This window comes from Stegodyphus dumicola, chromosome 11 (genome assembly GCF_044657685.1).
Source record: "Stegodyphus dumicola isolate Sdum_Otavi_A_Nest chromosome 11, ASM4465768v1".
Lineage (NCBI taxonomy): Eukaryota > Metazoa > Arthropoda > Arachnida > Araneae > Eresidae > Stegodyphus > Stegodyphus dumicola.
Window position 1 is genome coordinate 133,933,221 of NC_140778.1, and position 24,460 is coordinate 133,957,680.

Below are 24,460 nucleotides of genomic sequence, written 5' to 3' on the forward strand. Positions count from 1 at the left end.
ATTTCCTTTGTTTTCTTGCTGTTTAGTTTGGCTTATTTGACCATTTATCGTTATTTAATATCTTTATTTTTTGGTTTAATTCAGCTTTATGGCTGTATATAATATTAATACACACAAAAAAAAAAAAAAAAAAAATCTGAAATGTTTCAGATTTTAAATTACGTCCAAAGGGGCGTTTTTTAACATTTTGTGTGTTACCTTTCTTTATTAAATATCATGTTCCTCGCACTTAAACCATAAGATCCAGTGCAACAGCAATATCGCAAAATAGTTTTAAAACGAGCATATCTTTAGAATTTCCGATACAGAGACTCACGCGCTGGAGATAAAAATGTTTTTTCTGCACAACGTTGCCATTGCTCGCTTTGAAATCCTTGAGTTTGTTAATCAAAAATTCGTCAAAGTTTTAAAAAATAGGAAATCGATCATAAAACAAATTTCAAATTTCAAATTTGGTCTTCCACATGCTCATATTCGTTGGAGGATTACGTTATTCAAAATTCGATGACTCTATGTACCGTTGTTTTATCACAATACGAGAAATATACATACGTTTATGCAGATTTTTCATTATTTAATTTCTTCAAATATAATGCAGGACTCTAACATTTTGTGGCAACAGTTTGAAAAGTGAACCGACATTTATGAGTCCGACGCAAAATGCCAAAACGAAACTAATAGTCCTTCGGGATTCAAATCCCTTTGGACTAATAAAAAATGTCAGGTAGAATGTATATTTTTTTATTATACTCTTTTTAAACCATTTAAAATTGGGAGTTTTCTAGCATAGCAGAATACTCTGCGTATGATAACCCTGGTATGATACACTATTGAATTATTAGACAATTATTTCGTCTCAGAAGATGCATGCATATCTGAGCGTAATCGCTTGCTCATTGGAGATTACTGCTCTTGATAACTGTGCTATAAATAAATAAATTTTGAATTCCCTATTAAAACACTTTTAACAAACATTATATTTAAAGGTACATGTATGAAAGAAAACTGCTAACAACAACCAGGAGAAGCAATTGTTTATCCTCACGTGGATAAATCATGGCGTAACAGAATGAAGCAATTAGTAGGTGTTTTCCTTTACTTTTTATCTCATTTAGATGGTAAGAAGTAGCTTTGTGTCTCGTTCAAATAGTAACAAAGAATTAGTTTTTGTCTCTTTAAATAGTAATAACCAATTATTTTTTACTTCATTTAAATAGTAACAAGCAAGTTACTTTTAAATAACTTGCAAGCAACAGTAAATAACCTTTAATTTTTGTACAGTTTAAATAGTAACAAGCAAATTAACTGTAATAAATAATGAAAGGATTGACACTCATTATTGCTCCATATTGTAATTCTGATGCACTTTCGAAATGGTCTAATTGTATTCTCTGATTAAAACTGAATGGTCTAATAAATGTCTAATAAAATTGAAATGGTCTAATTGTATTGTATCTAATTGTGTTGCAGTTTCACTTTATTCTAGACAAAAAACTACAACTAATTTTGAACTGTTTTAGTTACAATATATATATATATGGCACATAAATAATAAAAAAAAAAAAACATTGCGTTTATTATCCTATCATATAAAGGATATAAAACAGGTTTTTTAAACTGTGGGTCGCGACCCCCAAGGGAGTGGCGGGACCTGCAGCAGAGGGTCGCCAAAACTTTTAATAGTTTTGATATTTCTTTTAACTTATTATAATAATTTTACAGTTACCAAAAATGCATCTGAAAATAGATAAAGATAAGACATTACAAACAAAGAAAAAAAAAACGAAAAACGTTTCGACACGTTCTTTTTATAATGTAAACATTCATTTTCCTTGCTTTGCACGTGACGTTGTCATTTCGTCTGTTACTTATTTAAAATTTTCACAATGTTCTGTTTTAAAATTAGAAATTAATGACCTAAAACTTCAATAGTATATTACAGTACAAGTGAAAAAATTGACAGTTTCACTTACGCTTGTGTTGGATTTGAAAAATTTTTATAAATATTATGGGGTCATGGGGGTCGCGAAAAAATGTCAGTGAATAAAAGGGGTCACGACTGAAAAAAGTTTTAAGAAACCCTTAATATAAAATACAATATGGCATGTTATTTTCATGATATGTAAATAAAAATAATATGTTAGTATCTTTGTTATTTTTTATGCATTTTCGGTTTGACCTCATTGTATCTGGGCAACTGTTGCACTTTGTATTAGACAAAAAATACAATTAATTTTGGAACTATTTTAGTGATACAACAATAAAAATTTAGTATAATGTTTTTATTCATGTACCATATAAATAAAAATATCACTTTCATTATCGTGACATATAAATGACATAAAATATAGCATGATATGATAATAAGAAACGTTTATTATCATGAAGTATAAGTGATGTATAAAATGTAGCTACATGATAATAAAAAACGTTTATTTTCATGACATATTATTAACAAATCATATGTTAGTACATTTGTTATTTTTTATACGTTTTCGATTTAAACTCCTTGTACTTGGAAACGTGTTGCAAGTTAACTTTATACTAGACCACAAATTTTGAATCTATTTTAGTTTTAAAATGATAGAAAATTTTCAAGTCAGTACCGTAATTTCCGGAAGAAAGGCCGCATCAGCGTAAACGCCGCACTCGAGAAAAATGGCGGGAAAAAAATTAAAATTACACAGAAACGCCGCATCAGCGTAAACGCCGCAATAGATTAAATTGCGCGTGACATTTTAAAATGTGATCAAGGTGACATCGTCGTGGGCCGTATAGATGCAAAAACTCAACCTAAGTCCTGATATATGACATACCAGAAAAATGCATGACATGAAACCATAACTCAAATATAAATTAAAGGTAAGAAATGTATAGCTTCTGTGCCGTTTAGAGACATTTTCAAAAATTTTCCGCTCCCTTCTTACTTAAAAACTATTCAACAAGTACTTGTACCCAAACTGATGGGATCTGTATTTGGCAGAATGCCAAGAAAAATCCATTCATGCTGAAGCGGAAATACGTCAGAGTTCGTTATTGCGAGGCAAGTGGAGTCGTATCCGCCTTTGAAAAAAATTGCAGAAAAGGCAGGGGTGGGGAGAGGATGGGTCCTGGAAGATTCATCGAATCACAGCGGAGAGAGACTATTCAAACTGATGAGAATGTTGATTTGAAAGGGGGAAGAATGTTATTGTTCGTTTAGGGTGAATAAGGCATGTAGGTCCGTTCAAGGGAAAGAATGTAAACAAAATAACGTTCGCAAAAAGCAACTGAGTGGTCTTTTCTGTGCGAACAGCACCAGTCTATGCACAATGACAAGGCCATCCAAACTATGTACAATGACCATCATAGGAAATATTTTATTTTCAGTGCACCTAAACGCCGCATGGGTAGAAACGCCGCACCCGCTGAAAATTTAAGTTTTAAATACGTAAACGCCGCGGCGTTTCTTCCGGAAATTACGGTAATTTTTAAGATAACCGTAATGTACATAGCCCCTGCTTGCTATCAGTTTATTTTATGTAACGTTAATATAAATCTTTATTTTTCTCCTGCATCCTCTTTCAGTGACTAAGTTATTTGATAATAAAGTTGATGTAAAGTGTAAAATCTGCTGCAGAAGTGTAAACTTTACCATTGCTATCGAATCCATGAGTAATTTCATGGCCAATAAAATATCCAATGCCTCCAAAATTAAGATAGCTGAAAAGGAAATGGAAATACTTTTTAGTTTGAGAAAATACAGGTTTTCGTAACATATAAGATTAAAATGAAGGAATTCATAGTTTAAATAAGTATCTTCCAGCTTAACTTAAGTTTACAAAAATGTGTAATATTTATTTATAACTTACTATGGTCGATCCTTGCTAAAATTTGGAAGCTGTATAGCTCCTGCAGGGAATGCTGAAAAAAGAAATGTTAATTGAAATTCTTTTTTATTTAGATTTGTCAAATGCTAATACAAAAATGCTAATACGAGAAGGCATCATGGCATGATACCAGAAAGTGTTAAATCTCTTTGCAGCATGGGAAGTTATGGCAGAAGATTATTGTACTTACAATAATACAATAATAAGAATACTTAATTAGTGAATAATAAGAATTAGTGAATAATAAGAATACTTAATTAGTGAATAATAATAAGAATACTTAATTAGTGAATGTTCCTGTTTTAAATTGGAGAGTAATTAGATGGATGACAATGCATTTCCATACAAAGTACAGTGAAAAGTCGTTAATTCGGACACCCATAATCCGGACATCTAAGCTAAAAACTTACTGCGCATGCGCCGCGTCGGCACATGCGCACAGGCGTTTTACGCGTGCGCGTAAGACCTTGACTACTGCGCATATGCGTGTGCGCAAGTGCAGAATACGTTTTCGCCAGCGCGTTTAATGTATAACGGATGGTGTAAGCTAAAATTATCTAATTATCTATTTCAGTTAATGTTAATGATTGCGTTGTTCCTTAATCTTCGAATTGGATCCCGCTTATTATTTTTTGCAGACTGTAAGAGCAATTTTATAAAAGTAAACTTGAACTTTCGATTATGTCAAATAGAACTTCCGATGCTGGAACTTCCAAAGGATCTACAAAACGAAAGTATATTTCGATGTCCAACAAACAAAAAGTGGAATTGCTGCAAAAAATGGATAAAGACATGAAGAATGTGACAGAGAGGTTAGTGAAAACGAAAAAATTTCGATTGACAAGTTAGTCGGTATTCTCGGCACAGCAATTAACGGGAATTGAACAGCGGAACTTTGTAACTGAACAAGAAATTATGTCTTTTTATAGAATTAAAGAGAAAGTATTATCACATAAAATGAAGCAACTTAAACAACTTACATTGAGAGAAATGTTTAATAAAGTAAACAAATAAATCTTAAGCTTTTCCCCCCCCCTTTTTTTTCCTTTTCCTTTTTTTTTTTTTTTTTTTTTTTTTTTTTTGTAAATTTTGATACCCTTTAGATCATAATTGTTCTTTATTTCATAAATTACGGTTTCATATTTTTAATTTTAGAATTTCTGCATGCCATCTTACGAGATTTAAACTGATGATCTATAATCCGGGAAAATCGATAATCCGGAATCACCGAAGTCCCGACGAGTCCGGATTAACGACTTTACCAATTGGTGGTTGGTGGCTGTACAAATCTTTACCACCAACAAGCTAAAAATTCAAGATAAAACCGCTTGATTTTTTCTGCTTATTTTCTGGTCTATCATCCTACTGAAGATCAGGAACTTAAGACTACATTGGAAGAAGAATGGAAAAGATTCTGCTTCTTCTGAACAATTCTGTGGTAAGCAAGTAAAATCAATATAAAGCCCTGGAGTTTGAGCAGCCCATACTACCAACTAATGTTCTAAGGTCTGTTGTCATTCTTACAAAAGATTGCATTTTAGTGATTACTTACGGAGGCTAAATTACTCTTGTGATTTTGACTTCAACAAAACCACCATAAGTTTTCTGCTGGATATTTGTGAAGTTTCGTTCTTTTGAACAATGTCTACCGCTGTATACTCAACAAAATCTGCCACTTGATTAGCAAATTTTAAGCAATGTATTTCAATCACAATTTTACTATTCTGCAAGTTAAAATTTTTTTTAATCATTTCTATTTGGAATTACTGTAATACTAATATTCTTCATATTATTCTAATGTTTAGCTTAATTGTTCAAAAATCACATCCGAAACATTGGTTTCTAAAAGGAACATTAATTCAAAATTAACATATATTTCATAGCTAAAGATATATATTTTATGTGATTTGTAGCAAATTAGAAAAGATCACAATGTAAAATTTGAGATTTGTTCAATACGAAATGTATTAATTTTTTTTCCTAACATCTCTAAATGATGGATAACAAAATGAGCTATTTCCGTTTGAACGAAAACGTGTCATCCATAAATTCGACGTCAGAATCCTTATTTTCATTTAAAAAAACTTATTTTAAAAAAGAACTTACTGAGATACAAAGTTACTATATTTACTCCAGCTTGGGGCGGGGGGTGGACTATGCTCCCAATCTTATTCAATACTGACGTTTTGAGGATTTTTCTGTCTTCCGAACGAGATCACGAAATTTTCTGTTTGCTGAATTAGTAACTCTTACTGCTATTGATAATTAGAAGTGGCAATATTTTAAAATTTCCAATTATAGACTAATAAATTTATAATAATGATACCAATACAATACTTTCACATATTCTGTTTTCTGTTTCTAATTATGGGGTTAATAAATTTATAATAGTAAAACGTAGCAAATGAAAACTCACATATGCTGTTTTCTGTCTTCATATAAAAGGCATTTACAATAGTCGCACGCTCTGCAAATTTGTTCCACCTGTAAATAAATATTTACCAACACTAAATGAAAGTTTTAACGACACTCTTCTGTCATGAAAACATTTACATTTAATTTATTGAATCGTACGCGCGCTTGAATGACAGATGTAAAAGATGTATATTGGTATCTTTTCGCTTAAGTTTCAGAACACTTTGAACACAGATACAGAATATTACATACTTCCTACACAAGTTTAATGTACATTAATCGGTATTTGTATTTCATTGCTTTAGTTCAGTTTTGGAATCATTAATTCTTAAAATTTCAGTAGGATACCATAATTTATTTTTACCATTCTTTGAATTCTTAAAATAGGCAGATGTTATATATATAATTTTAATCTTAATCGTTATAAGTTTTAACTCCAACATCCACTTCTGATGCTTTTTAGTCCAAAGGGATTTGAATCCCGAAGGACTATTAGTTTCGTTTTGGCATTTTGCGTCGGACTCATAAATGTCGGTTCACTTTTCAAACTGTTGCCACAAAATGTTAGAGTCCTGCATTATATTTGAAGAAATTAAATAATGAAAAATCTGCATAAACGTATGTATATTTCTCGTATTGTGATAAAACAACGGTACATAGAGTCATCGAATTTTGAATAACGTAATCCTCCAACGAATATGAGCATGTGGAAGACCAAATTTGAAATTTGAAATTTGTTTTATGATCGATTTTCTAATTTTTAAAACTTTGACGAATTTTTGATTAACAAACTCAAGGATTTCAAAGCGAGCAATGGCAACGTTGTGCAGAAAAAACATTTTTATCTTTAGCGCGTGAGTCTCTGTATCGGAAATTCTAGATATGCTCGTTTTAAAACTATTTTGCGATATTGCTGTTGCACTGGATCTTATGGTTTAAGTGCGAGGAACATGATATTTAATAAAGAAAGGTAACACACAAAATGTTAAAAAAACGCCCCTTTGGACGTAATTTAAAATCTGAAACATTTCAGTTTTTTTTTTTTTTTTTTTTTTTGCTATCATATAATTACTGCTATATGTTCGTTTAGTAAAATATAGCTAATCAGTAAATCTGTATTGTTTATCCTCGTGCAATTAAGCTATTACGCTTCAGCTACGCAATAACTTTCATATCTCAGAAAAGTATTTTATTTCTCTTATAATTAAAACAATTTAATAGAAACTTGCAATTATCTGTAAAGAAATACTTCCATGATCGTTGCCTTTATCACATCTGTAATGCTCATTGCGGAGTCAGAATAAGACAAAATAAAATTATTAAGCTCTGTCAGAGTTATTTATAGTATTAGGTAGATGAGAGTGTCTTAAATATTTGGAAATATTCATATTATATAATGAACGCAAAACGATTTGATGAAATAATGATTTAAATAAGTTAAAAAATTTTCTTGTTTGATCAATTAAATAACACAAGCAATATTCCAAATTATTTACAGTGAAAATACTATATGTCTGCAAATGAATAATATTTATATTGCTTAGAATTAAGATAACATTGTAAATGTTTAAATTTAATTAGGTATATTTTTTTCAGAATAAACAGATAATTCTTTTCATATAGTAAACGATTAAAATTAGCAGTAAGACATTGTATCATTGGTAATTGCAATTTTTATGCATAATACTTTAGATTTTAATTTTCTTTATTTTTGTTAGTAAATTTTAGGAAAACCACATTAATAGGAATAAAATAAGTAATTACTAATAGTTAAAATTGTACGTACTCTCCTCTTTTATTGGGTTTCCTAAGACGAGAGAAGGCTTCGTCAGTTACCCACCTGTTTACGTTCCGCATGTTGTCGAAATAACTTTCATTGCCTATAGTTAACTGAAAAACAAATTAAATTGTAATGGTATAATTTCCTTAAAAATCTCTTGATTTTGTAGATGGTACCGGCAAATTATGAAACACGAAATTCTGTAGAATACCTAGGCCTTTTATAGAACGCCTGGCGATTTTAAGCAAAGCATGAAATATGAGAATTATATACTTTACCTAAACATTATATATAACGCATAGGCGTTCTGTAGCATGGCAAATGCTCTTTAGGCAAAGTATAAAAAAAAGGTTATTACAAAGCTATTACTTAAAACATGTTCATTCTTTTAAAATACAGAAGTTGTTTTGAAAAAATAATGAAAGAGTGCCATTAAAAATTGTTATTAAAATACATAAAGGAAAAAAATTATACAAAAAAGAAAATCTAAAATGTTTCAGATTTTAAATTACGTCCAAAGGGGCGTTTTTTTAACATTTTGTGTGTTACCTTTATTTATTAAATATCATGTTCTTCCCACTTAAACCATAAAATTCAGTTCAAGAGCAATATCGCAAAATGATTTTAAATTGAGCATATCTTTAAAATTTCCGACGCACAGTCTCACGCGGAGACAAAAAAAAATTTCTGTACAATGTTGCCATTGCTTTGAGTTTGTTAACCAAAATTCGTTAAAGTTTTACAAAATACGAAACCGATAATAAAACAAATTCCAAATTTCAAATTTGGGCTTCCAGATGCTCACATTTGCGGACATTCAAAATTTGATGGCTCTATGTACCGTTGTTTTATCACAATGCAAGAAACATACATACATTTATGCAGATTCTTCGTTATTCAATTGCATCAGTTTGAAAAGTGAAACGGACTTACAGAATGATTCGATGCAAAATCGCCAAAACGAAAACAATAGTCCCTCAAGGACAAACCCCCTTGGACTAAAAATAAAAGTTGTACTAAACAAAATGTATACCTTTCTTATCAAACAAAACAAAATTTGATGGCTCTAGGTACCGTTGTTTTATCACAATGCAAGAAACATACATACATTTATGCAGATTCTTCGTTATTCAATTTCTTCAAATATAATACAGAACTGTAATATTTGGTTGCATCAGTTTGAAAAGTGAAACAGACTTTCAGAATGATTCGATGCAAAATCGCAAAACGAAATCAATAGTCCCTCAAGGACAAACCCCCTTGGACTAAAAATGAAAGTTGTACTAAACAAAATGTATACCTTTCTTATTAAAGAAAACAAATTTTCATATAAAAATAAGAAATTAAAATTAACCTATTTGTTGCAACATGATAGGCCTGAATGACATTTTGAATTCACTTTATTACTTTTTTCGCACAAAATATTTCATATTTCGGCACTTTTTTTTGTCCTTATGCTTGACGAATCCTTGGCCACTTCCATTGGACTTAGCAATTGGCCAGAGAGGAATTTCGTGGTCAGGAATATCTTCATTTCTAAGTAAGTTTTCAGAACATAAAATGAACTGCGATCCCGTATGAAGTTGATTTAAAATTCTTACAGAAGTTCAAAGTCGGTAGAAACTATCCTGTGTCACACTCACTACAACTGTACTTGTCCTAGGTACTGTATATAAAAGGAGATGTATTTGAAATTTTACCGGTTTGTCATTAGACACTGTGTGATACCTTTAATCGTTTCGTGCATTGCCAACCAGTCCTCGGCATTCTATAAAACACCTAGGGGTTCTATTGAATGTCGGATTTCATGCTTTGTCGATAACGAAGACAAAATTTATTTTTAAAAATTCAGTAATAATCTTTAAATACTCACATTTTTATAATACTCGGAGACAATAGAATCATTCATAAGTTCTTTGGGATATCCAACAAATGCCATTATAGCATTAGCCTGCAAAATACGAAAAACATAATATCTGAATTGTTTCTTCTGAATTTTTCTTTCTTTATAATTCAGTTTCTGAATTGTTTCTTCAGTTACAGCAGCGAATTGATAATTTTAAATGTAGTTAATGGCTGTATATTGAAAATATATACAAGTTGTAAAGTCATTAGAGGAAAAAGCAGAGGATTTGAAAAATGTGAATGCCCTCTCCCGGGACTCGAAGCTGGTCGTCTCGAATACGCGCCCAGTGTGCTAACTGTTAAAAAAGGCGACTGGGAATTAGGGGATCAAAGTCCTATGTTGAAATGGCGTATGTTGCAATGAGAGACGTGGTTGCATGAGGGTCTGGGAGATTATTTTTAGTGGCTGTGCATGATAGAAGTAAGGAAACGATGATGCAGTGTATTAAAGAGTGGATTGAGCCTTGTACAGCTATTTTTTCCTGATGGCTGCAAATCTTACAAGGATTTAGAAAAAGAAGGTTTTGAACATTTATTTGTGAACCAGAATTTTCTGGATAGTGTGTCTGGCTATCATATAAATACGATAGTGATTACGTGGCGGCATGTTAAAGGCGGCATGAAATTGGTATTTCTGCTGTTCTAAAAAGCATTCATTCATCGTAAGTGTATTTTATTTTATTCTTTTCTTATTTTGTACAATTCTATGTTCATTGTATTTTTAGTACGAATTTCTGTCGTTATTATTGTGCGTAGTGCCTAGATTGTGGAATTCGTAGATGTTTTTTGAAGTTGAAACAGAACGCTGTGTACATGGTATTCTTTGAAATTTATAGTTCTTATGTTCATTTATTAAAGCGAGGTGTGCGTAGTTCGTAGATTGTTTCGCTGCCTAAATTGTGGAATTCGTAGATTTTTTTAACTTATCGCTGTTTACATGGATTCTTGTCAAATATTTTTGGTTAGAAACTTTACGTTTTTGATATCTAAATTTTTTGTTTTTATTTCGGATTTTTAGCTTAATTTGTGTGTTCAAAACGTGGTTTTTGCATGTGCGAAAACCGTGTTTTTGGAAACATTTTAGGCTTGAACAATTAGAATGAATTTTAATTTACAGAATTTTACTATTTTCGGTTATTTGGTAAAGTACACTAGGTTGGAGTGGAGATATAAAGAGTTCGTATTTCCTCCTAAAATTAAAGCGATGAACTAGATTGATGTGTGTAGATGGAATACTATTCCCTTAAAAGTAATTCATTTGATTTTTAAAGGCTAAAAATGCGCATTTGAAAATATCAAATGTCCAGCTGCTTTCACATTATTCATATTAAGTTTCTTATAGCCAAATGAAATCTAGATACTCTGATATAATCAGTGTAATATTTAACAGTGGTCCGTAAGTTCCTACCCATTCATATACTCTCTTCATTCATTAATGGGATTAAACCGGCCATTATCTTCAAAAGGACAAATACGCTCTTTAGTCGTAAAGGGCTTAAATCGGCCATAATGTGGAAAATAAGATAAACTAAATTTATAATACATGCAGGCAAAATGATTGAAGAAATAATGTAGCATATCATAATAACATATGAATGCGAAACCGTGCTGTGTTGAGAAAATTTTTCATAAAACATGGCGCCACCTCCTGCCCAGACAGGAAAGTGGTCAATGACTCTGACTGTTGTACCGAAGGGCACCAGATTCGAATCCTGGAGGAGGCATGAATTTAGTTTGTCCGTGCTTTCATAAGAAGCAACGGTGGCCTGCCTATTAGGTGCCTAGCCAGATAAGCATTGAGTGCTTTGTCATATTAAAGGGACCACTGCTTCCGGCCTTAGTAGTCGCCAATGGCTATAAATAGCTACAACCTGACATTGGAGGGGAAAATGGCGTCACTTAATATTATAAGTAGAAATGAAGAACAATACGCAAATTCACTGGATAAATAAGGTACATGAATAAGTAGAGATGAGTGGACCGACCTGTGCATGAAATAAGTAAACAGATATACTTCAGATAAAAAATTAAACTTTTGAAACTTAGTGAAGGTACCCGTTTCACATTTACGATTGTTATTGTAACTAGCTTCTCAACGTTACAATTTCATTATAACTGAAAACATTTTTCGTGACAGTGTTTTTCGTTACCAGAAAATTTAGTGCAACAAAGAGTTACTTCTGTATTGTGAAATACAAATAATATAAGCAAAAGAAGAAAATATAATAAAACCTTTTCTATAGCTTGCGTTTTAGTGTCTTCATCCAACCACTCATTCCTTTCCAGCATATTTAAGTATTCTTTACGTATATAATGAATCATCTCTACAGCCTGAAAGAAATGAAATGGTACTTCCTCACGCAAAGTTACGTAAAAGATGGATATAACTTGTTACCATAAGAGGCAACGTGTGCCTCTTACGGTAACAATATATTTTTTTTAATTGCGGAAATACCTGAATGGTTATTGATGGCGAACTCTTTCAGTGAAGGAGAACCCTATACTGATACAAGTGATACATCATTTGAAATTTATAATCAGTTGCAGTCTATAACCAACTGCAATTTATGCAGTTAACTTTAAAAAATCGTTTGTTTGTTGCAAGGTGAAGAGATATTTTTTCCAGTGCAGAACGAGCATTTGTGCATTTTGTGAAATTTAAGGTTTAGGTTTTACTCATGGTTAGTTTTAGGTTAATTTCTTTGGTTTATGCCTTGCTTTGTCATGAACCTCTCATATCGGACGTTTATGCAAATTGTATGCCAAATGGCATAGGTTAAATCTAGGTGTAATCGTAGCGGATATTCTGAGTAGAACTTTTCCTACTGTAATGCTACTTGCTCAACGAGCCACCCATCAGACAAAGAGGCTTGAGCGTCAATGCACCCACCAGCGGCCGAGCGGTAAAGACGCTGAACACTGGTAGTTCGGTCCGAGGTTCGAATTCCGCGAACGGGCTGGCTGCATGGGCGTTGTCGTGGTTTTGCCCATGTTTAACGTGTATACGAGCTAGTTTCCCTTAGAAAAACCTCCACGAAGGCATTCCTTCCCTTAGGCAGATAGCCTTCGAGGCTTCGCCATAATCACACACACACAGCTTGAGCGTCAACATTAGTCGAGTTCGATAAATGTAAATATTATTTTTCTATCTGATGAAGCGTTTTGTAATTTCAGATAGTAATTCTTGGTACTGTAAACCAGACTCATAGCGTCTAAGGAACGAGATGCTGCATCGACTGGGAAATAAAATGTCTAAATATTTGTTTTGAACTTTTTTCAATTCCTCGATCAGTGGGGGAAATTGATTTAAATTTTGCCTTTTAAGGTAAACATTAGAAAAAGGTCATACTTCGCCAACCATAATTATTAACTTCTAAAGTTTAGCCGTCAGGATACGTTACAAATATTTTTAATTAAGTAGACACTTCTAAAACATATAACACTTGAAAAGTTTTTAAAAGACGTTTTCACTGAAAACATTTCTAACCTCAAAAACACGCACAATTAAAAAAAAAAATAACTTATATGATTATTAATAATATAAGAAAGCTTTACGCATATTGCAAGAGACATAATAAGATTTAATTTTAAAATTCTAAGGGTGTGAGCGCTATGTTTTGCCCAGTATAGTTGCAAAATAACTTAACTTCATTTAAGTATGAAGATTATCACCAGTTGTTTTCTAAATTTAAAGAAAATTTGTTTTTGGTCTTTTGCTTTATATGATTATTTTCAAGAATTTTATATTTTATTAGTGTTCCTATAAAAAGACTTTGTTAGGGACACACAAACTGACTTATGTTTTTTTCACCATCCCGCCTTCTAAACTGTGACTTATGCTGAAATATTGTGTCTTTTAAAATTACAAGTGTATCTTAAAAAGTGTGTTTATTCCAGAACTTTGTACAGTGTGAACTGTTTGTGAATACTGTTAATTTATATGACATTTCTCGTACGAGAACTCTTGAAATTCACCAGAAATATGTTACTGTTGACTTATTCCTCATTTGAGCCACTCCCACCAGTATAATTACGATCCATTTCATTCTGAACCTGTTTCAAAAGCATACTTAAGTTAAATTACTTAATGTTTACTTTTTCAAATGCTTTATTAAGCAAACTTTTCAGCTAGTTATATCTTTTGTCACAGCTCGAACAGCTCGCAGATGCTTTTTCACTCTACATACCTTTGTATTTGCTTCAGCTTCGCCTAGTAGGCGCGGCGTTACACACCCATTTTTTCAATTATATATACAAACGCCTAAGGGCATTTCTTTCAAAAGCGGTGGTTAAAGCAGCAGAGGCTGCTAATTGCCTCCTAACCATTCAAAAGACAAAAGACAAATAATGAGGCATTTCAGCGGTTTAAGGAACTTCCTTAAACTATTATTCATTTATTTTATTTAATCATGATTATTATTCAATGTTTTAGTGTATTTGTAAACATTTTAGTACCAAAGTTTGAACGTGAACGTTCCCTATCAGCCAAATCGCTTCAATCCTAAAAATGAGTTTACCAGATTATTTCTCCGTTTACGCAAATTATGAAAATGAAATCTTTCCCATCATCAGGTTCACGTCACGTGACCAAGAAATCTCAAATTTTAATATTCTGCATATCTAAAACCCTGTGTAAATAGTGTATAGTTACCGTGAAAGACCGAAAATTGAGAATGTCGACTTTCACCGGAGAATGTCAACATTCACCAAATACGTCGATGAAAGATCGAATATTTCTTTACATTCTTGTACATTCGGACTCTCACCGGTGTATGTCGACAATCACAGATATGCTCTGGTGTAGGTCAAAAAGAGAGGAGTATATGTACACGCTGCCATTCCAAAAGGAAGTGTTCCACAAATAAATGCAGTTGTAAAAGCAAGGGCCTCTTGTGCAATTCAAAGTGTCATAATAGTTTAAGTTGTTGCAATAAATAAGATTTGAATCACATAATTTGGTAAGTTTATAACTTCTATTATTTTCCTTTCTCATTTTGAATGTACTGTTTCTTTTAAGTTCTTATATTCTTAAGTTCTTATTTTGAGTCTGAAGTGCTTTTTCTCGCGAATGAATTACGGAGAATGAAATATAATATTCTTATATGTTCAACATTCACCATTAGTACATGGTGAATGTCGACATTCACCGGTGTAAGTCAGAAATAAGAGTATTTGGAAAATATTTCGGACATACACCAAGCGACTACGTGAATGTTGACATTCACCGATGAAAGTCGACATTCTCCAGATTTCGGTGTTTCACCGTAACATATATATGATTTAGAGACTCAATTTCAAGACTTTAAGAACGCTGTGCTTAATTCACTCGCTGATAATAACTTTGTGAATTTACTAACTTAGTTTTAAACTCTTGACTTTGCCAAAACAGCAGCGTCACTTCCGGGAGTAAGTTGCGATTGCATCGTAATTCAAAGAGTTCCCGTGATTGGCCTTAGAGCAATAAACTAAATCGACTAGTGAAAACTCATAGTAGTTGTGGCTAATAGCAAAGTCATGATCCGTCGTCCGTGATGAAGCATTTTATATTTAATCTTTTGTAATAGGATAGCTCGATTATGATCATGGATCAGTGGTTTCTAACTTTTTTCTGCCCTATGCATCTCTTTCATAATTGCTAGACGAGAATTACCAATCACCTTTTTTCTGAATTCGAAAAAGTATGTACATTTATTTAAATCTAAATTGTTCTTAATGGTTTTTAAAAATTAAACAAGAAAAGTACAGAAAATGTTGATAAAACCCAAAACTAGAATAAAAGTATTTTTTCATATTCGTAAACTAAATATACTTTGTAGGGTTTATATTTATTTTAACTAACATTTATTTTAAGTTTAAACTATCTTTCCTGTCAAGCCTTACTTTCCCCTGGAATTGCCAATGCCAGAGTATGTAAATTTTAGTAGAACGCGCAAGGATTCAAATTGTCAGCGGATTCAAATTGTCTGAGTTAAATAGAAGGGAAACGAGTTCGAAAGTGTGCTTTCTTGCTTCACGAGCGTGGAGGTGGCTAGTTAGAAATTGAAGAACCACGCGTTTCGGCCTGTGTGCTTGCCTCAGTAGATAGTTAAATCTTTCAACGTAATATTCAGAAGTTTGCTGAATTGTCAGCGGTATCTTAGAACGCGGTTAGGTTAGTTACGTTTAGAGAGACTCGTACTTAGTCATTTGTTGTTATTCCTTTTTGAGTTTCTTATTTTTATTTTACCGCCGGGTCGGCGTAGTTTGTGAGCGTCAAGAGCACGCATCTGTAATTTCTAAAGTTGAATAAAAAGGGATTTAAACCCTTCTCAAGACTTTGTATACTTTCCAGTTCATAGCAGTCACCACTATTGTTGCGTGCAGGTTGGGAGCGCGCGACATTACAACTTAACAGTTAAATAAAATCTGATCACATTCCTTCCTGAAACTATGAAATCCCCTCTAGAGTAGAATTTCGCTTGGTTTAGAACCCCTGCATTACATAAATTAACAGCTATCGAGCATTATTAACATTTACAGATTCTACAAGTCAATCCAAATGCACAGATTATAATGTATAATTCCTGTTACTGATAGTAGGTAGTCCTGGGTACTGAAAAGGCAGAATTTTGTCACTTACGCTATCTGTGTTTTCCTCATTAAAGTAATGTCGTACATATTGGTAGCCAAGAGCCAGTCCTAAATTCCAAAAGAAGGAATAGAGACAAGTATCCCAGCGAGGGTCTTGTTTTGTTTTTCCCGAGATGACTGAATGAAACTCCTCGAGCAGATTCCTCCAGTCTTCCGATAGTCTAGGCATAGATTCGTGAACAACCCTCCATATCATGTAGTTAGCCACAACCCTAAAGAGATAAGTACTAACTACCGTATTATAGAAAATTACCATGTAATAAAACATTTTATTCTTATTGAGTAAATGAAAAAAAAAAAAAAATACTCAAAAATTCCTCTGAAAGCATTTAGGAATTATTTTGAAAGATTTCTTGAAATTACGTTGGGAGAAGTTTGCTTTCGGCCTATAAGAACTCAAGAAGAAGACTATACTTCGTTTTGAGGATTAAGTACAAGGAGTCAAAAAAAAAGGAATACCTTTTATTAGCTCTTTAGTTGGAGATCGAAAAATTTGAGCAAGCACTGCTTTCGCATGAAATGATTTAAATATTGGCACTATGAATTTTTAATTTAAATCTTCATTCGTTTTGGTAAATATATAGGTGAAAACACAACTGAAAGGACATGACATTCGTGAGACTTTCGTGAGATTCCTGAGATTTCTTACCTACCGTTAAGTAACACATATCAGCACAGAACCACCCCACCTAACATTTTCGTGTTGGAAAATAAATTCAGGTAGGCAATATTTTAACTCTTTTTATTTATATATTAATATTTATAAATTAACATCATTAACACGTTAGATATCGATAATAACAAATATAATCTACCTTGTAAGAAACTTTTGAGTAACAAAGCAATTTTTAATTAATAGCAATAACACAGCCAACTGAAAATGTTAATTCCCGAATGAGCTACTGAACACGTATAGTCTGTTACAATTGTAAGTTTAGTTGTTAAGATAGCAGTACCTTAACAACTAAACTTACAATTGTAACAGAACTATTTGGACTCAGCTCAGCTATTTTATCGAACGCCATCTAGTGGCGACGAGAACAACTAACAGCTGGTGGACCACCAAATGCGATGAGGATAAGTTCTCCGTTATTATGTCTCCGTAACTCTAACATTCGTTTAAAATGTTAATTCTAAATGTTAGGTGTTCCGTTTTAGTGTATGTTAAAATTCTGATATATATTTTGTTTGTAACTGTTCCTGTGATGCGTTAGTAAATACTTTTAGAGATAGAAGGCGTTTGTGTTTATAGAAAAACGGTTACAAAATTTAAATCTGAAGTGCCATTTGCGAAATGGCTTTAACTCACAAATTAAAGAAAATCTTCTTTTTGTGTTTCCAAAATATTAAAAATAAAACATGTTTGTTATTTTCTTGATAGCCCAAATTACAGCAATGCCTTATTTTCCCCTTTAATATTTTTCTTTTCCATTTAAGCAGCTTAAATCATATCAATGAAAGAAAAAATTCGAATATTCTGCCTCAATTTTAATCCACCGTACATTACGTCTAACGAAATCAGTTTGAAATTGCTATGTGCACAAAACAAAGAACACGTGATGTTTTCCTTACCTCTTCTCCGTTTTATTTATAAAATCCGCGAATCTGCTGACAAAATCTGGATTTTGATAAACTAAGGTTTCATTTTCATCGATTTCGTCATTCAGTAATCCATTGAAGTACCTCAGCCAGTCAATCTATCGAGAAATGCAAGAGAGCTTATTTGAATCTTCTTCTGTGAGATTTAATCAATATATTAATATTTATTTTTCTTTAATTAGCAGTCAAACTTGGTTTTTATGTGATCTGAAGCCTCTTCGTAAAATAAAAAGCTTTTCAAGTTTAATTAGAAACTAAACTCGATTTTTATATGACCTGAGGACTTTTCCCAAAATGACATGAAAAAACGTAAAATTTAAACAAAATATTCAAATACAATAGTAATAAATTTAATATCCATCCAAGGGTAGAATATGATAAACTGTAAATTTTTTTCACTGAAGCTTCCAGCAAAATTTTGTTTGTCTCCTTTGTTAACAAAACTAATGAGCAGTGTTTTTTCCCCTGCATTACTATATTATAACATTCTTATTTTATGAAATCTAGAGCTGTCTTTACTTTGATTCAGAGGAGCATGGTTTATATTTTAAATGTTTAGTTCTGTTAATGAAATTATTAGAAGTCTTAATTGAAAGTCTCAGCAGACAAAGCAATATATTTAACATGAAGAATGAAATTTACATGTAACACGTACAATACAATTATCAACTTTCTATAGAAAAATGGTTGAAAAACCATAGATTTGTATCTAAAATGTGTAGGTAAAATGGGTATTAGCATCGATGATTACTAATTTAAGTTCTTCAAATAAAACCTTAGCAAGCGCATAATAAAATAAGCTTTTAATAAAAACAGGTAAGCATCAATTTACGTATACACTTTATATGCAATAGCAATGATAAAAGAAGCGAATAAGCGATTAAAAATTATAAGAATTTAAATGAAAATGCATAAGAATTTAAGTTGAAGGTGTCTGTTTAATAGCAATACATTTTGCATTTTCTTTATGACTTTTAACTCTTGTAGACATATTTATGCACCAGCAAATGAACGATAAAATCACCGAACATTGATAGTTCTGTTTGAGTGAAATCTCGGCAAACAGGTTGGTTGGATTACACTTTTCTTACTCTCAACGAAAACATCCCTCCCAACAAGGCAAAATAGCTTTGCCATAAAATAAATAATTTTAATCCACCACATATTTTCCTAAGTGGCACGTATTTAACTGCGGAGAGGGCACGCAATGAGATACATTCCGATGACATCAGAGATCCCGTGAGTTATGCGTAGCTAATGTAAACAAACAATACAGATGGCCTCATAGATCACATGATTTATGTATAGCTAATGTAAACAACAAGGTCATTCTTCCTCTTCTTCTCTTGCGGAATGTATCTCATTTCATATTATGCGCTATTTGTTGTGTTTTACATAGTATGATGGCTGTGGTGATAAGCTGGAATAATTTATCTCTTTTGTAAATTTTCTCCACACGCTTACACGTGACTATGGTTCCACATTTTTATCTGATCCAAATTCGAGTTTGAATAAGAACACAGAAGTGTATGGGTTCACCAGCAACCGAGCAATAAAATCTGAATACGGGCAGTTTAACGGGAGCGATTCCATACGAACCTACTATACGCATGGGCTTTTTTCGTAGTTTTACCATTGTTTAACGTGGATACGATTCCGTTTCTCCAGGAAGACATCTCATCTTTTAGACAGATAGCCGTAGTGTATTTTGCCATAATGAAGTTAATCAAACCCAGAAGTTTGTATATGCGGTAGCAAATCATTCTGCGTATGCAAGCTTAGCGTTGTAGTCAATCATCTTGTTTATGCAAGCTTTACGTTGCAGCCATATGGTCTTCGGCTGCCTGTCTGAGGGTTTCCTGTCGTCTTTCTATCACTGTTCTATCACTGTCTTTCTATCACTAGTACTCTGTGTTTTTGTTTCAAGTATTTTTCTGTCAGTTCTGAATATTTAATTACCTGGAGTTATCCACTTTGTAGCTGGAGCCAATCATAGGATAGGTAATGTAGAGATTTGCATGTCGTTGTAGGAAACGTTTCTGAAGATATTCAAAGGAAGGAAAGGAGAGCGTTATATCTACATGCTTAAAACTAATGCATATCTATGATGACTTCTAGTTTTCATAGAAGTTTTGAATTTAAACTAACTAAATTATTTTATTATTTATTAATCTTACCTGTGGTACCTCATCCATAAGCTTCTTAACGGTATACGGAACGGTGTTGCTCCCCGCATTATTTGTATGGTCTGTTTCATTCGATGGTAAAGAAAACTGCGAGAGAGGTGAGGAAAACGAATCAATATAAAATTAAATATCATATTATTTACTCATAAATAAGCAACTTAAAAAGGTACTTAACAGTACTGTTATCCGCAATACTCGTATTCTGACTTTTTTCCAATGGAGAAGAGAACTGTAGGAGGAAAAATAAATCACTTAAATGCAAATTTTTAGCAAAAAAGTATGAAATTAGACACCACATAAAACACAAATTTTTATCGAGTCAGATATGAACAAATGAAACGATGAAAGCGCTAAAGAGTCTTAAACCTCAAATTGCCTTGATTATTAACAAAGGTAAATTTAAGGTATATATATATATCGGTGATGTTAATTTCCTACTTAATTTATAAATTCCTATAGTTAACATCGATTGGAATTTTTTGCGACATTCAATGATAAATTTTCGTTTTTCTGAAAACTAAATGTGTTACGCTTTTATCTTTTATATTACAATACATGCATTTGCGTACGTGGCTCCTTCTTTTGAGCTATGGGGACACTCGTGTCCAGATGTTCTGAAGGGAGCTTCCAATTATTACAATTCTTGCACGCATTTGCGTAATACGGAAGAGAATATACAGATGATTTGCAATCATTTTTAAACACATTCTTCCTTTTTCTTGAAAAGCACGTTCTTAATATGAATTTGTAATTCATATTAAGAACGTACATCGTAACGGCCGCAGTAAGCCCGTTACGATGAAATACCTCGAGGTTTTGATAAATTGTATCGGTACCTATTGTTACCTTTTAACACTGTGATATACGTTTGACGCAGCAGGTGTTAACATATCTACCTTCCAAGGAAAGCAGAAGTTGGTTTCAAAGAAATTTGAGTTTCAGTTTGCAAAATTAACTGCGTCACTAGTGTTACGTAAGATCACATGGCATCGAGTAATTTGAAAACGATGCAGTTTAGAATGGCTTAGAAAAATCAAATGCGATTTTTATATTGAAAAGGGGAAATACCCAAATTTCAATAGAGTTAAGGAAGTTTTGCAAATAAAAATAACTGCTTTGATTTACACATTTTCATCTTATATGTATGTATGTATATATGTGTATGTGCATCTATCTGTCTATCTATCTCTTTCTATATATGTGTGTGTGTGTGTGTGTGTGATTATTTTAAAAATGCGTAGATGAAAAAAGTGGAACTTTTAACAGCTTAGATACTGCGTAGATGACCGAGAAGACCGTAGTGGCTTGAAGGTGGCAGAGTGGAAAACATGATGAGCACCACGTATCTTAAAAATCACAATCTTTATTTATTTATTTATTTATTTATTTTTGTTTTGCAGATAAGATGTTTCCTAATTATATTTGAATACAAGTTTCATTTTGAAATGCGACGTCATTTTAAGCAAGTAAGCAGCAGCATACATAAAAAGCGTTTTGCCGGCAGGAGAGCTTATGCGGAAAAGGGGAAAGTATCATATAACTTCAGAGGAAGAAGGGTGGGAGTCAGAAAAGTTTCACTTCTGAGTTTTGGTTTACAATTAATTTGATTGGACAAAAGACATCTGCATTAAAACGTTACGTAAGATAGAAAAACCTGGAACCTGTGAGAAGAGATGAATTTAGGGGCAGATCATCAAATTTAGAATGTTAATTTTGAGGTCGCCAATTATTTTTTTGAAACAGCTATTATATTTTGTTAGATCTTATATATTATATATATATATATTTTTATATTATGTTATCTTATATATATGTTATTTATATTATATTATATATATATTTTAACAAACATGTAAAAACGTAAAAAATATTGTGCAAACATATAAAAGATACTGGATTCTTTCCTTTTATTAATAAAGGGCCAACTCTTTTCAAAAGTCTCAGTTATAGCCCGAATTGAGTGAAGATTTTAATCCTCTTCTAATTTTCCGTACTTTAGCCAGTATTTAGTAATAAAGTTTTGATATACCAGTTGGAATCAAGATTATTAAAACCATCAATTTTTTCTTTCTTTAAATTTAGCTTTTAATAAACATTTTAAAGAAATTTTTGGCAAATTTCTGAGACATTTCTAGGAAATTTCTGAAAATTAAAAAAAAAATTTTAAGGATTTCTTTTCAAATTTAAATTTTACTTTAAAAAATTCGGGGAATTTTTAAGACATTTTAATATTTTTTAAAATTTTAATTTTAATTTTAAATTTTACTTTAGATTTTTTTAATTTTAAAATTTTTCAGTTTTACTTAATTACTTTATAATTATTACTTCTTAGTTTGCAATTTTCACACACAAAATAATTTTTTCACTTAACGTTTTTATTTGCATTAATTACACAATTTTGTAACAGAACACACATTTAGCATTACAAACAAGTTTACATTTATTAATTCACAATAACCACTTGATTGGCTCAGCTACTAAACTCCCTACCATAAATAGTTGGTCAGTTAAAATTAAAACTTGAATTACATACTTTTAGGATATTCTTTGATTTTTTCTAGATTTATATTATTTAAATTTTAATATTAAAGATAGCAGCTTGGCACTCAACTGTACTTACATTAGCGCATCTGTATAATTTCCAGAACACACTTACATCACTTAGTAAATAATTTTGCATACCCCAACGCTTATATGGTAGGTAAGTTAGTATTAAAACTTACTATTTACTTGCTTTTAAGTATTTTTTATGTAGTATTTAAGTATTTTCTGGATATGTCATTATTTTTAAGTATATATTTGTTTTTTTTTATAAATTATGAATTAGTTCTTTTTAGTTACTTATTGGTTTATATTAATTTGTCTAGTTCCTTTTAGTTTCTTTTTGTTTAATATGCATATTCGTGTCGGGGAGGTTTCTGTAAACAAGGTTTTCTAAAATGCATTGGTTTCTAAATTAATTCTTCTGGAAAATTTAATTTTTTAAAAAAAGTTTAATTTAATACTAAACTTTACATTGCTTATTTCTCAACATACTTCATTATTGGTATTTTCCTTTAGACCTTTAATTTTAATTGCTAATTACTCAAGGAAACTTAGTTGGTATTTCTTTTTGGACATTCTTCACTACTTTTGGTTTTGACTTTTACCCTTGCTTGCATGAATGACGAAACACGAATTGAATGATTGAAGAGTTAGGTTAGGAGGCAACTTCCGCTTGATAAGTCTGTCTCCTGCATGCTCAACAGTCATTCACTTATGCATTTAAAAAAAAAATTTTTAGATTAATTTTAATTTGCTAAATTGGTGAATTTATTTTCATGCTTTGGTTTTGCACTTGATTTACTTATGCTATCTGAATTTAAATGATATTGTAAATTAATTCGCAAATTAATTCTTTTATATGTTTGCAAATTATTTTAACTTTAAATTTGTTTTTTTTTTTATGTTTTTACATGTTTGTTAAAATTTAAATTTCATTCGTTGCAGCAATGACGCAAAGAATTAATTAAATTTGTATTTATTCAATTTATTCTTTTGAAACAATATATATATTGTTGCGTGAGTACGGGTTCGTAATAGATTGAACCACACAGGTCCGATGATAGCTTAATAAAATTTATTTTTATCAAATAAAAACACTTCAAAGTTCTGGAACTTTCCACAGAAACACTCGTACGGGTATTCACAGAATTACAGAGTACAATTCGTAGTTACACTTCAAACAACTAATAACGTTAATCACACCGGGCAAGTAAAGCACACTAACAGAGAGCTAATCCGGAGATATCTCCCAACTTACGTTGAACTAACAGCTGGTGACAGTGACAACTAACTGAGAGCAGATGATCTCTCCGGCCTTATATAGTTTTCAACCGGCCGCCAAGATATTTCTAGTATTTTCTCCTACTCGAAATTACCGAAAAGCAATATGATTGTCGAATTACGGTTGAGCTAATAAAGTTTTGAATTACGTTTATTCAATTACAGTACATGTTATGGTAATACAGGGACAGGATCAAAATGTCGTCCAATGGTCGTTATGTTTGGCAAATTTTAAATTAATTGGTTCGCCA

The 24,460-nt window shown here is 31.8% G+C and overlaps 1 protein-coding gene across 1 annotated transcript in view; it reads right to left on the reverse strand.

The window, feature by feature from the left end:
• LOC118200930 (neprilysin-2-like) overlaps window positions 1–24,460 on the reverse strand; it is an 80,570-nt gene that overhangs the window by 20,366 nt on the left and 35,744 nt on the right. Inside the window, exons 10-19 of the mRNA XM_085826487.1 lie at window positions 20,560–20,613; window positions 20,376–20,471; window positions 18,172–18,296; window positions 16,589–16,811; window positions 12,202–12,300; window positions 9,938–10,015; window positions 8,071–8,174; window positions 6,286–6,353; window positions 3,852–3,903; window positions 3,635–3,702 (exon numbers count right to left, since the gene is read on the reverse strand). Coding sequence (XP_085682613.1) covers window positions 3,635–3,702; window positions 3,852–3,903; window positions 6,286–6,353; window positions 8,071–8,174; window positions 9,938–10,015; window positions 12,202–12,300; window positions 16,589–16,811; window positions 18,172–18,296; window positions 20,376–20,471; window positions 20,560–20,613 — 967 coding nt within the window. The remainder of the gene's footprint in view (window positions 1–3,634; window positions 3,703–3,851; window positions 3,904–6,285; window positions 6,354–8,070; window positions 8,175–9,937; window positions 10,016–12,201; window positions 12,301–16,588; window positions 16,812–18,171; window positions 18,297–20,375; window positions 20,472–20,559; window positions 20,614–24,460) is intronic.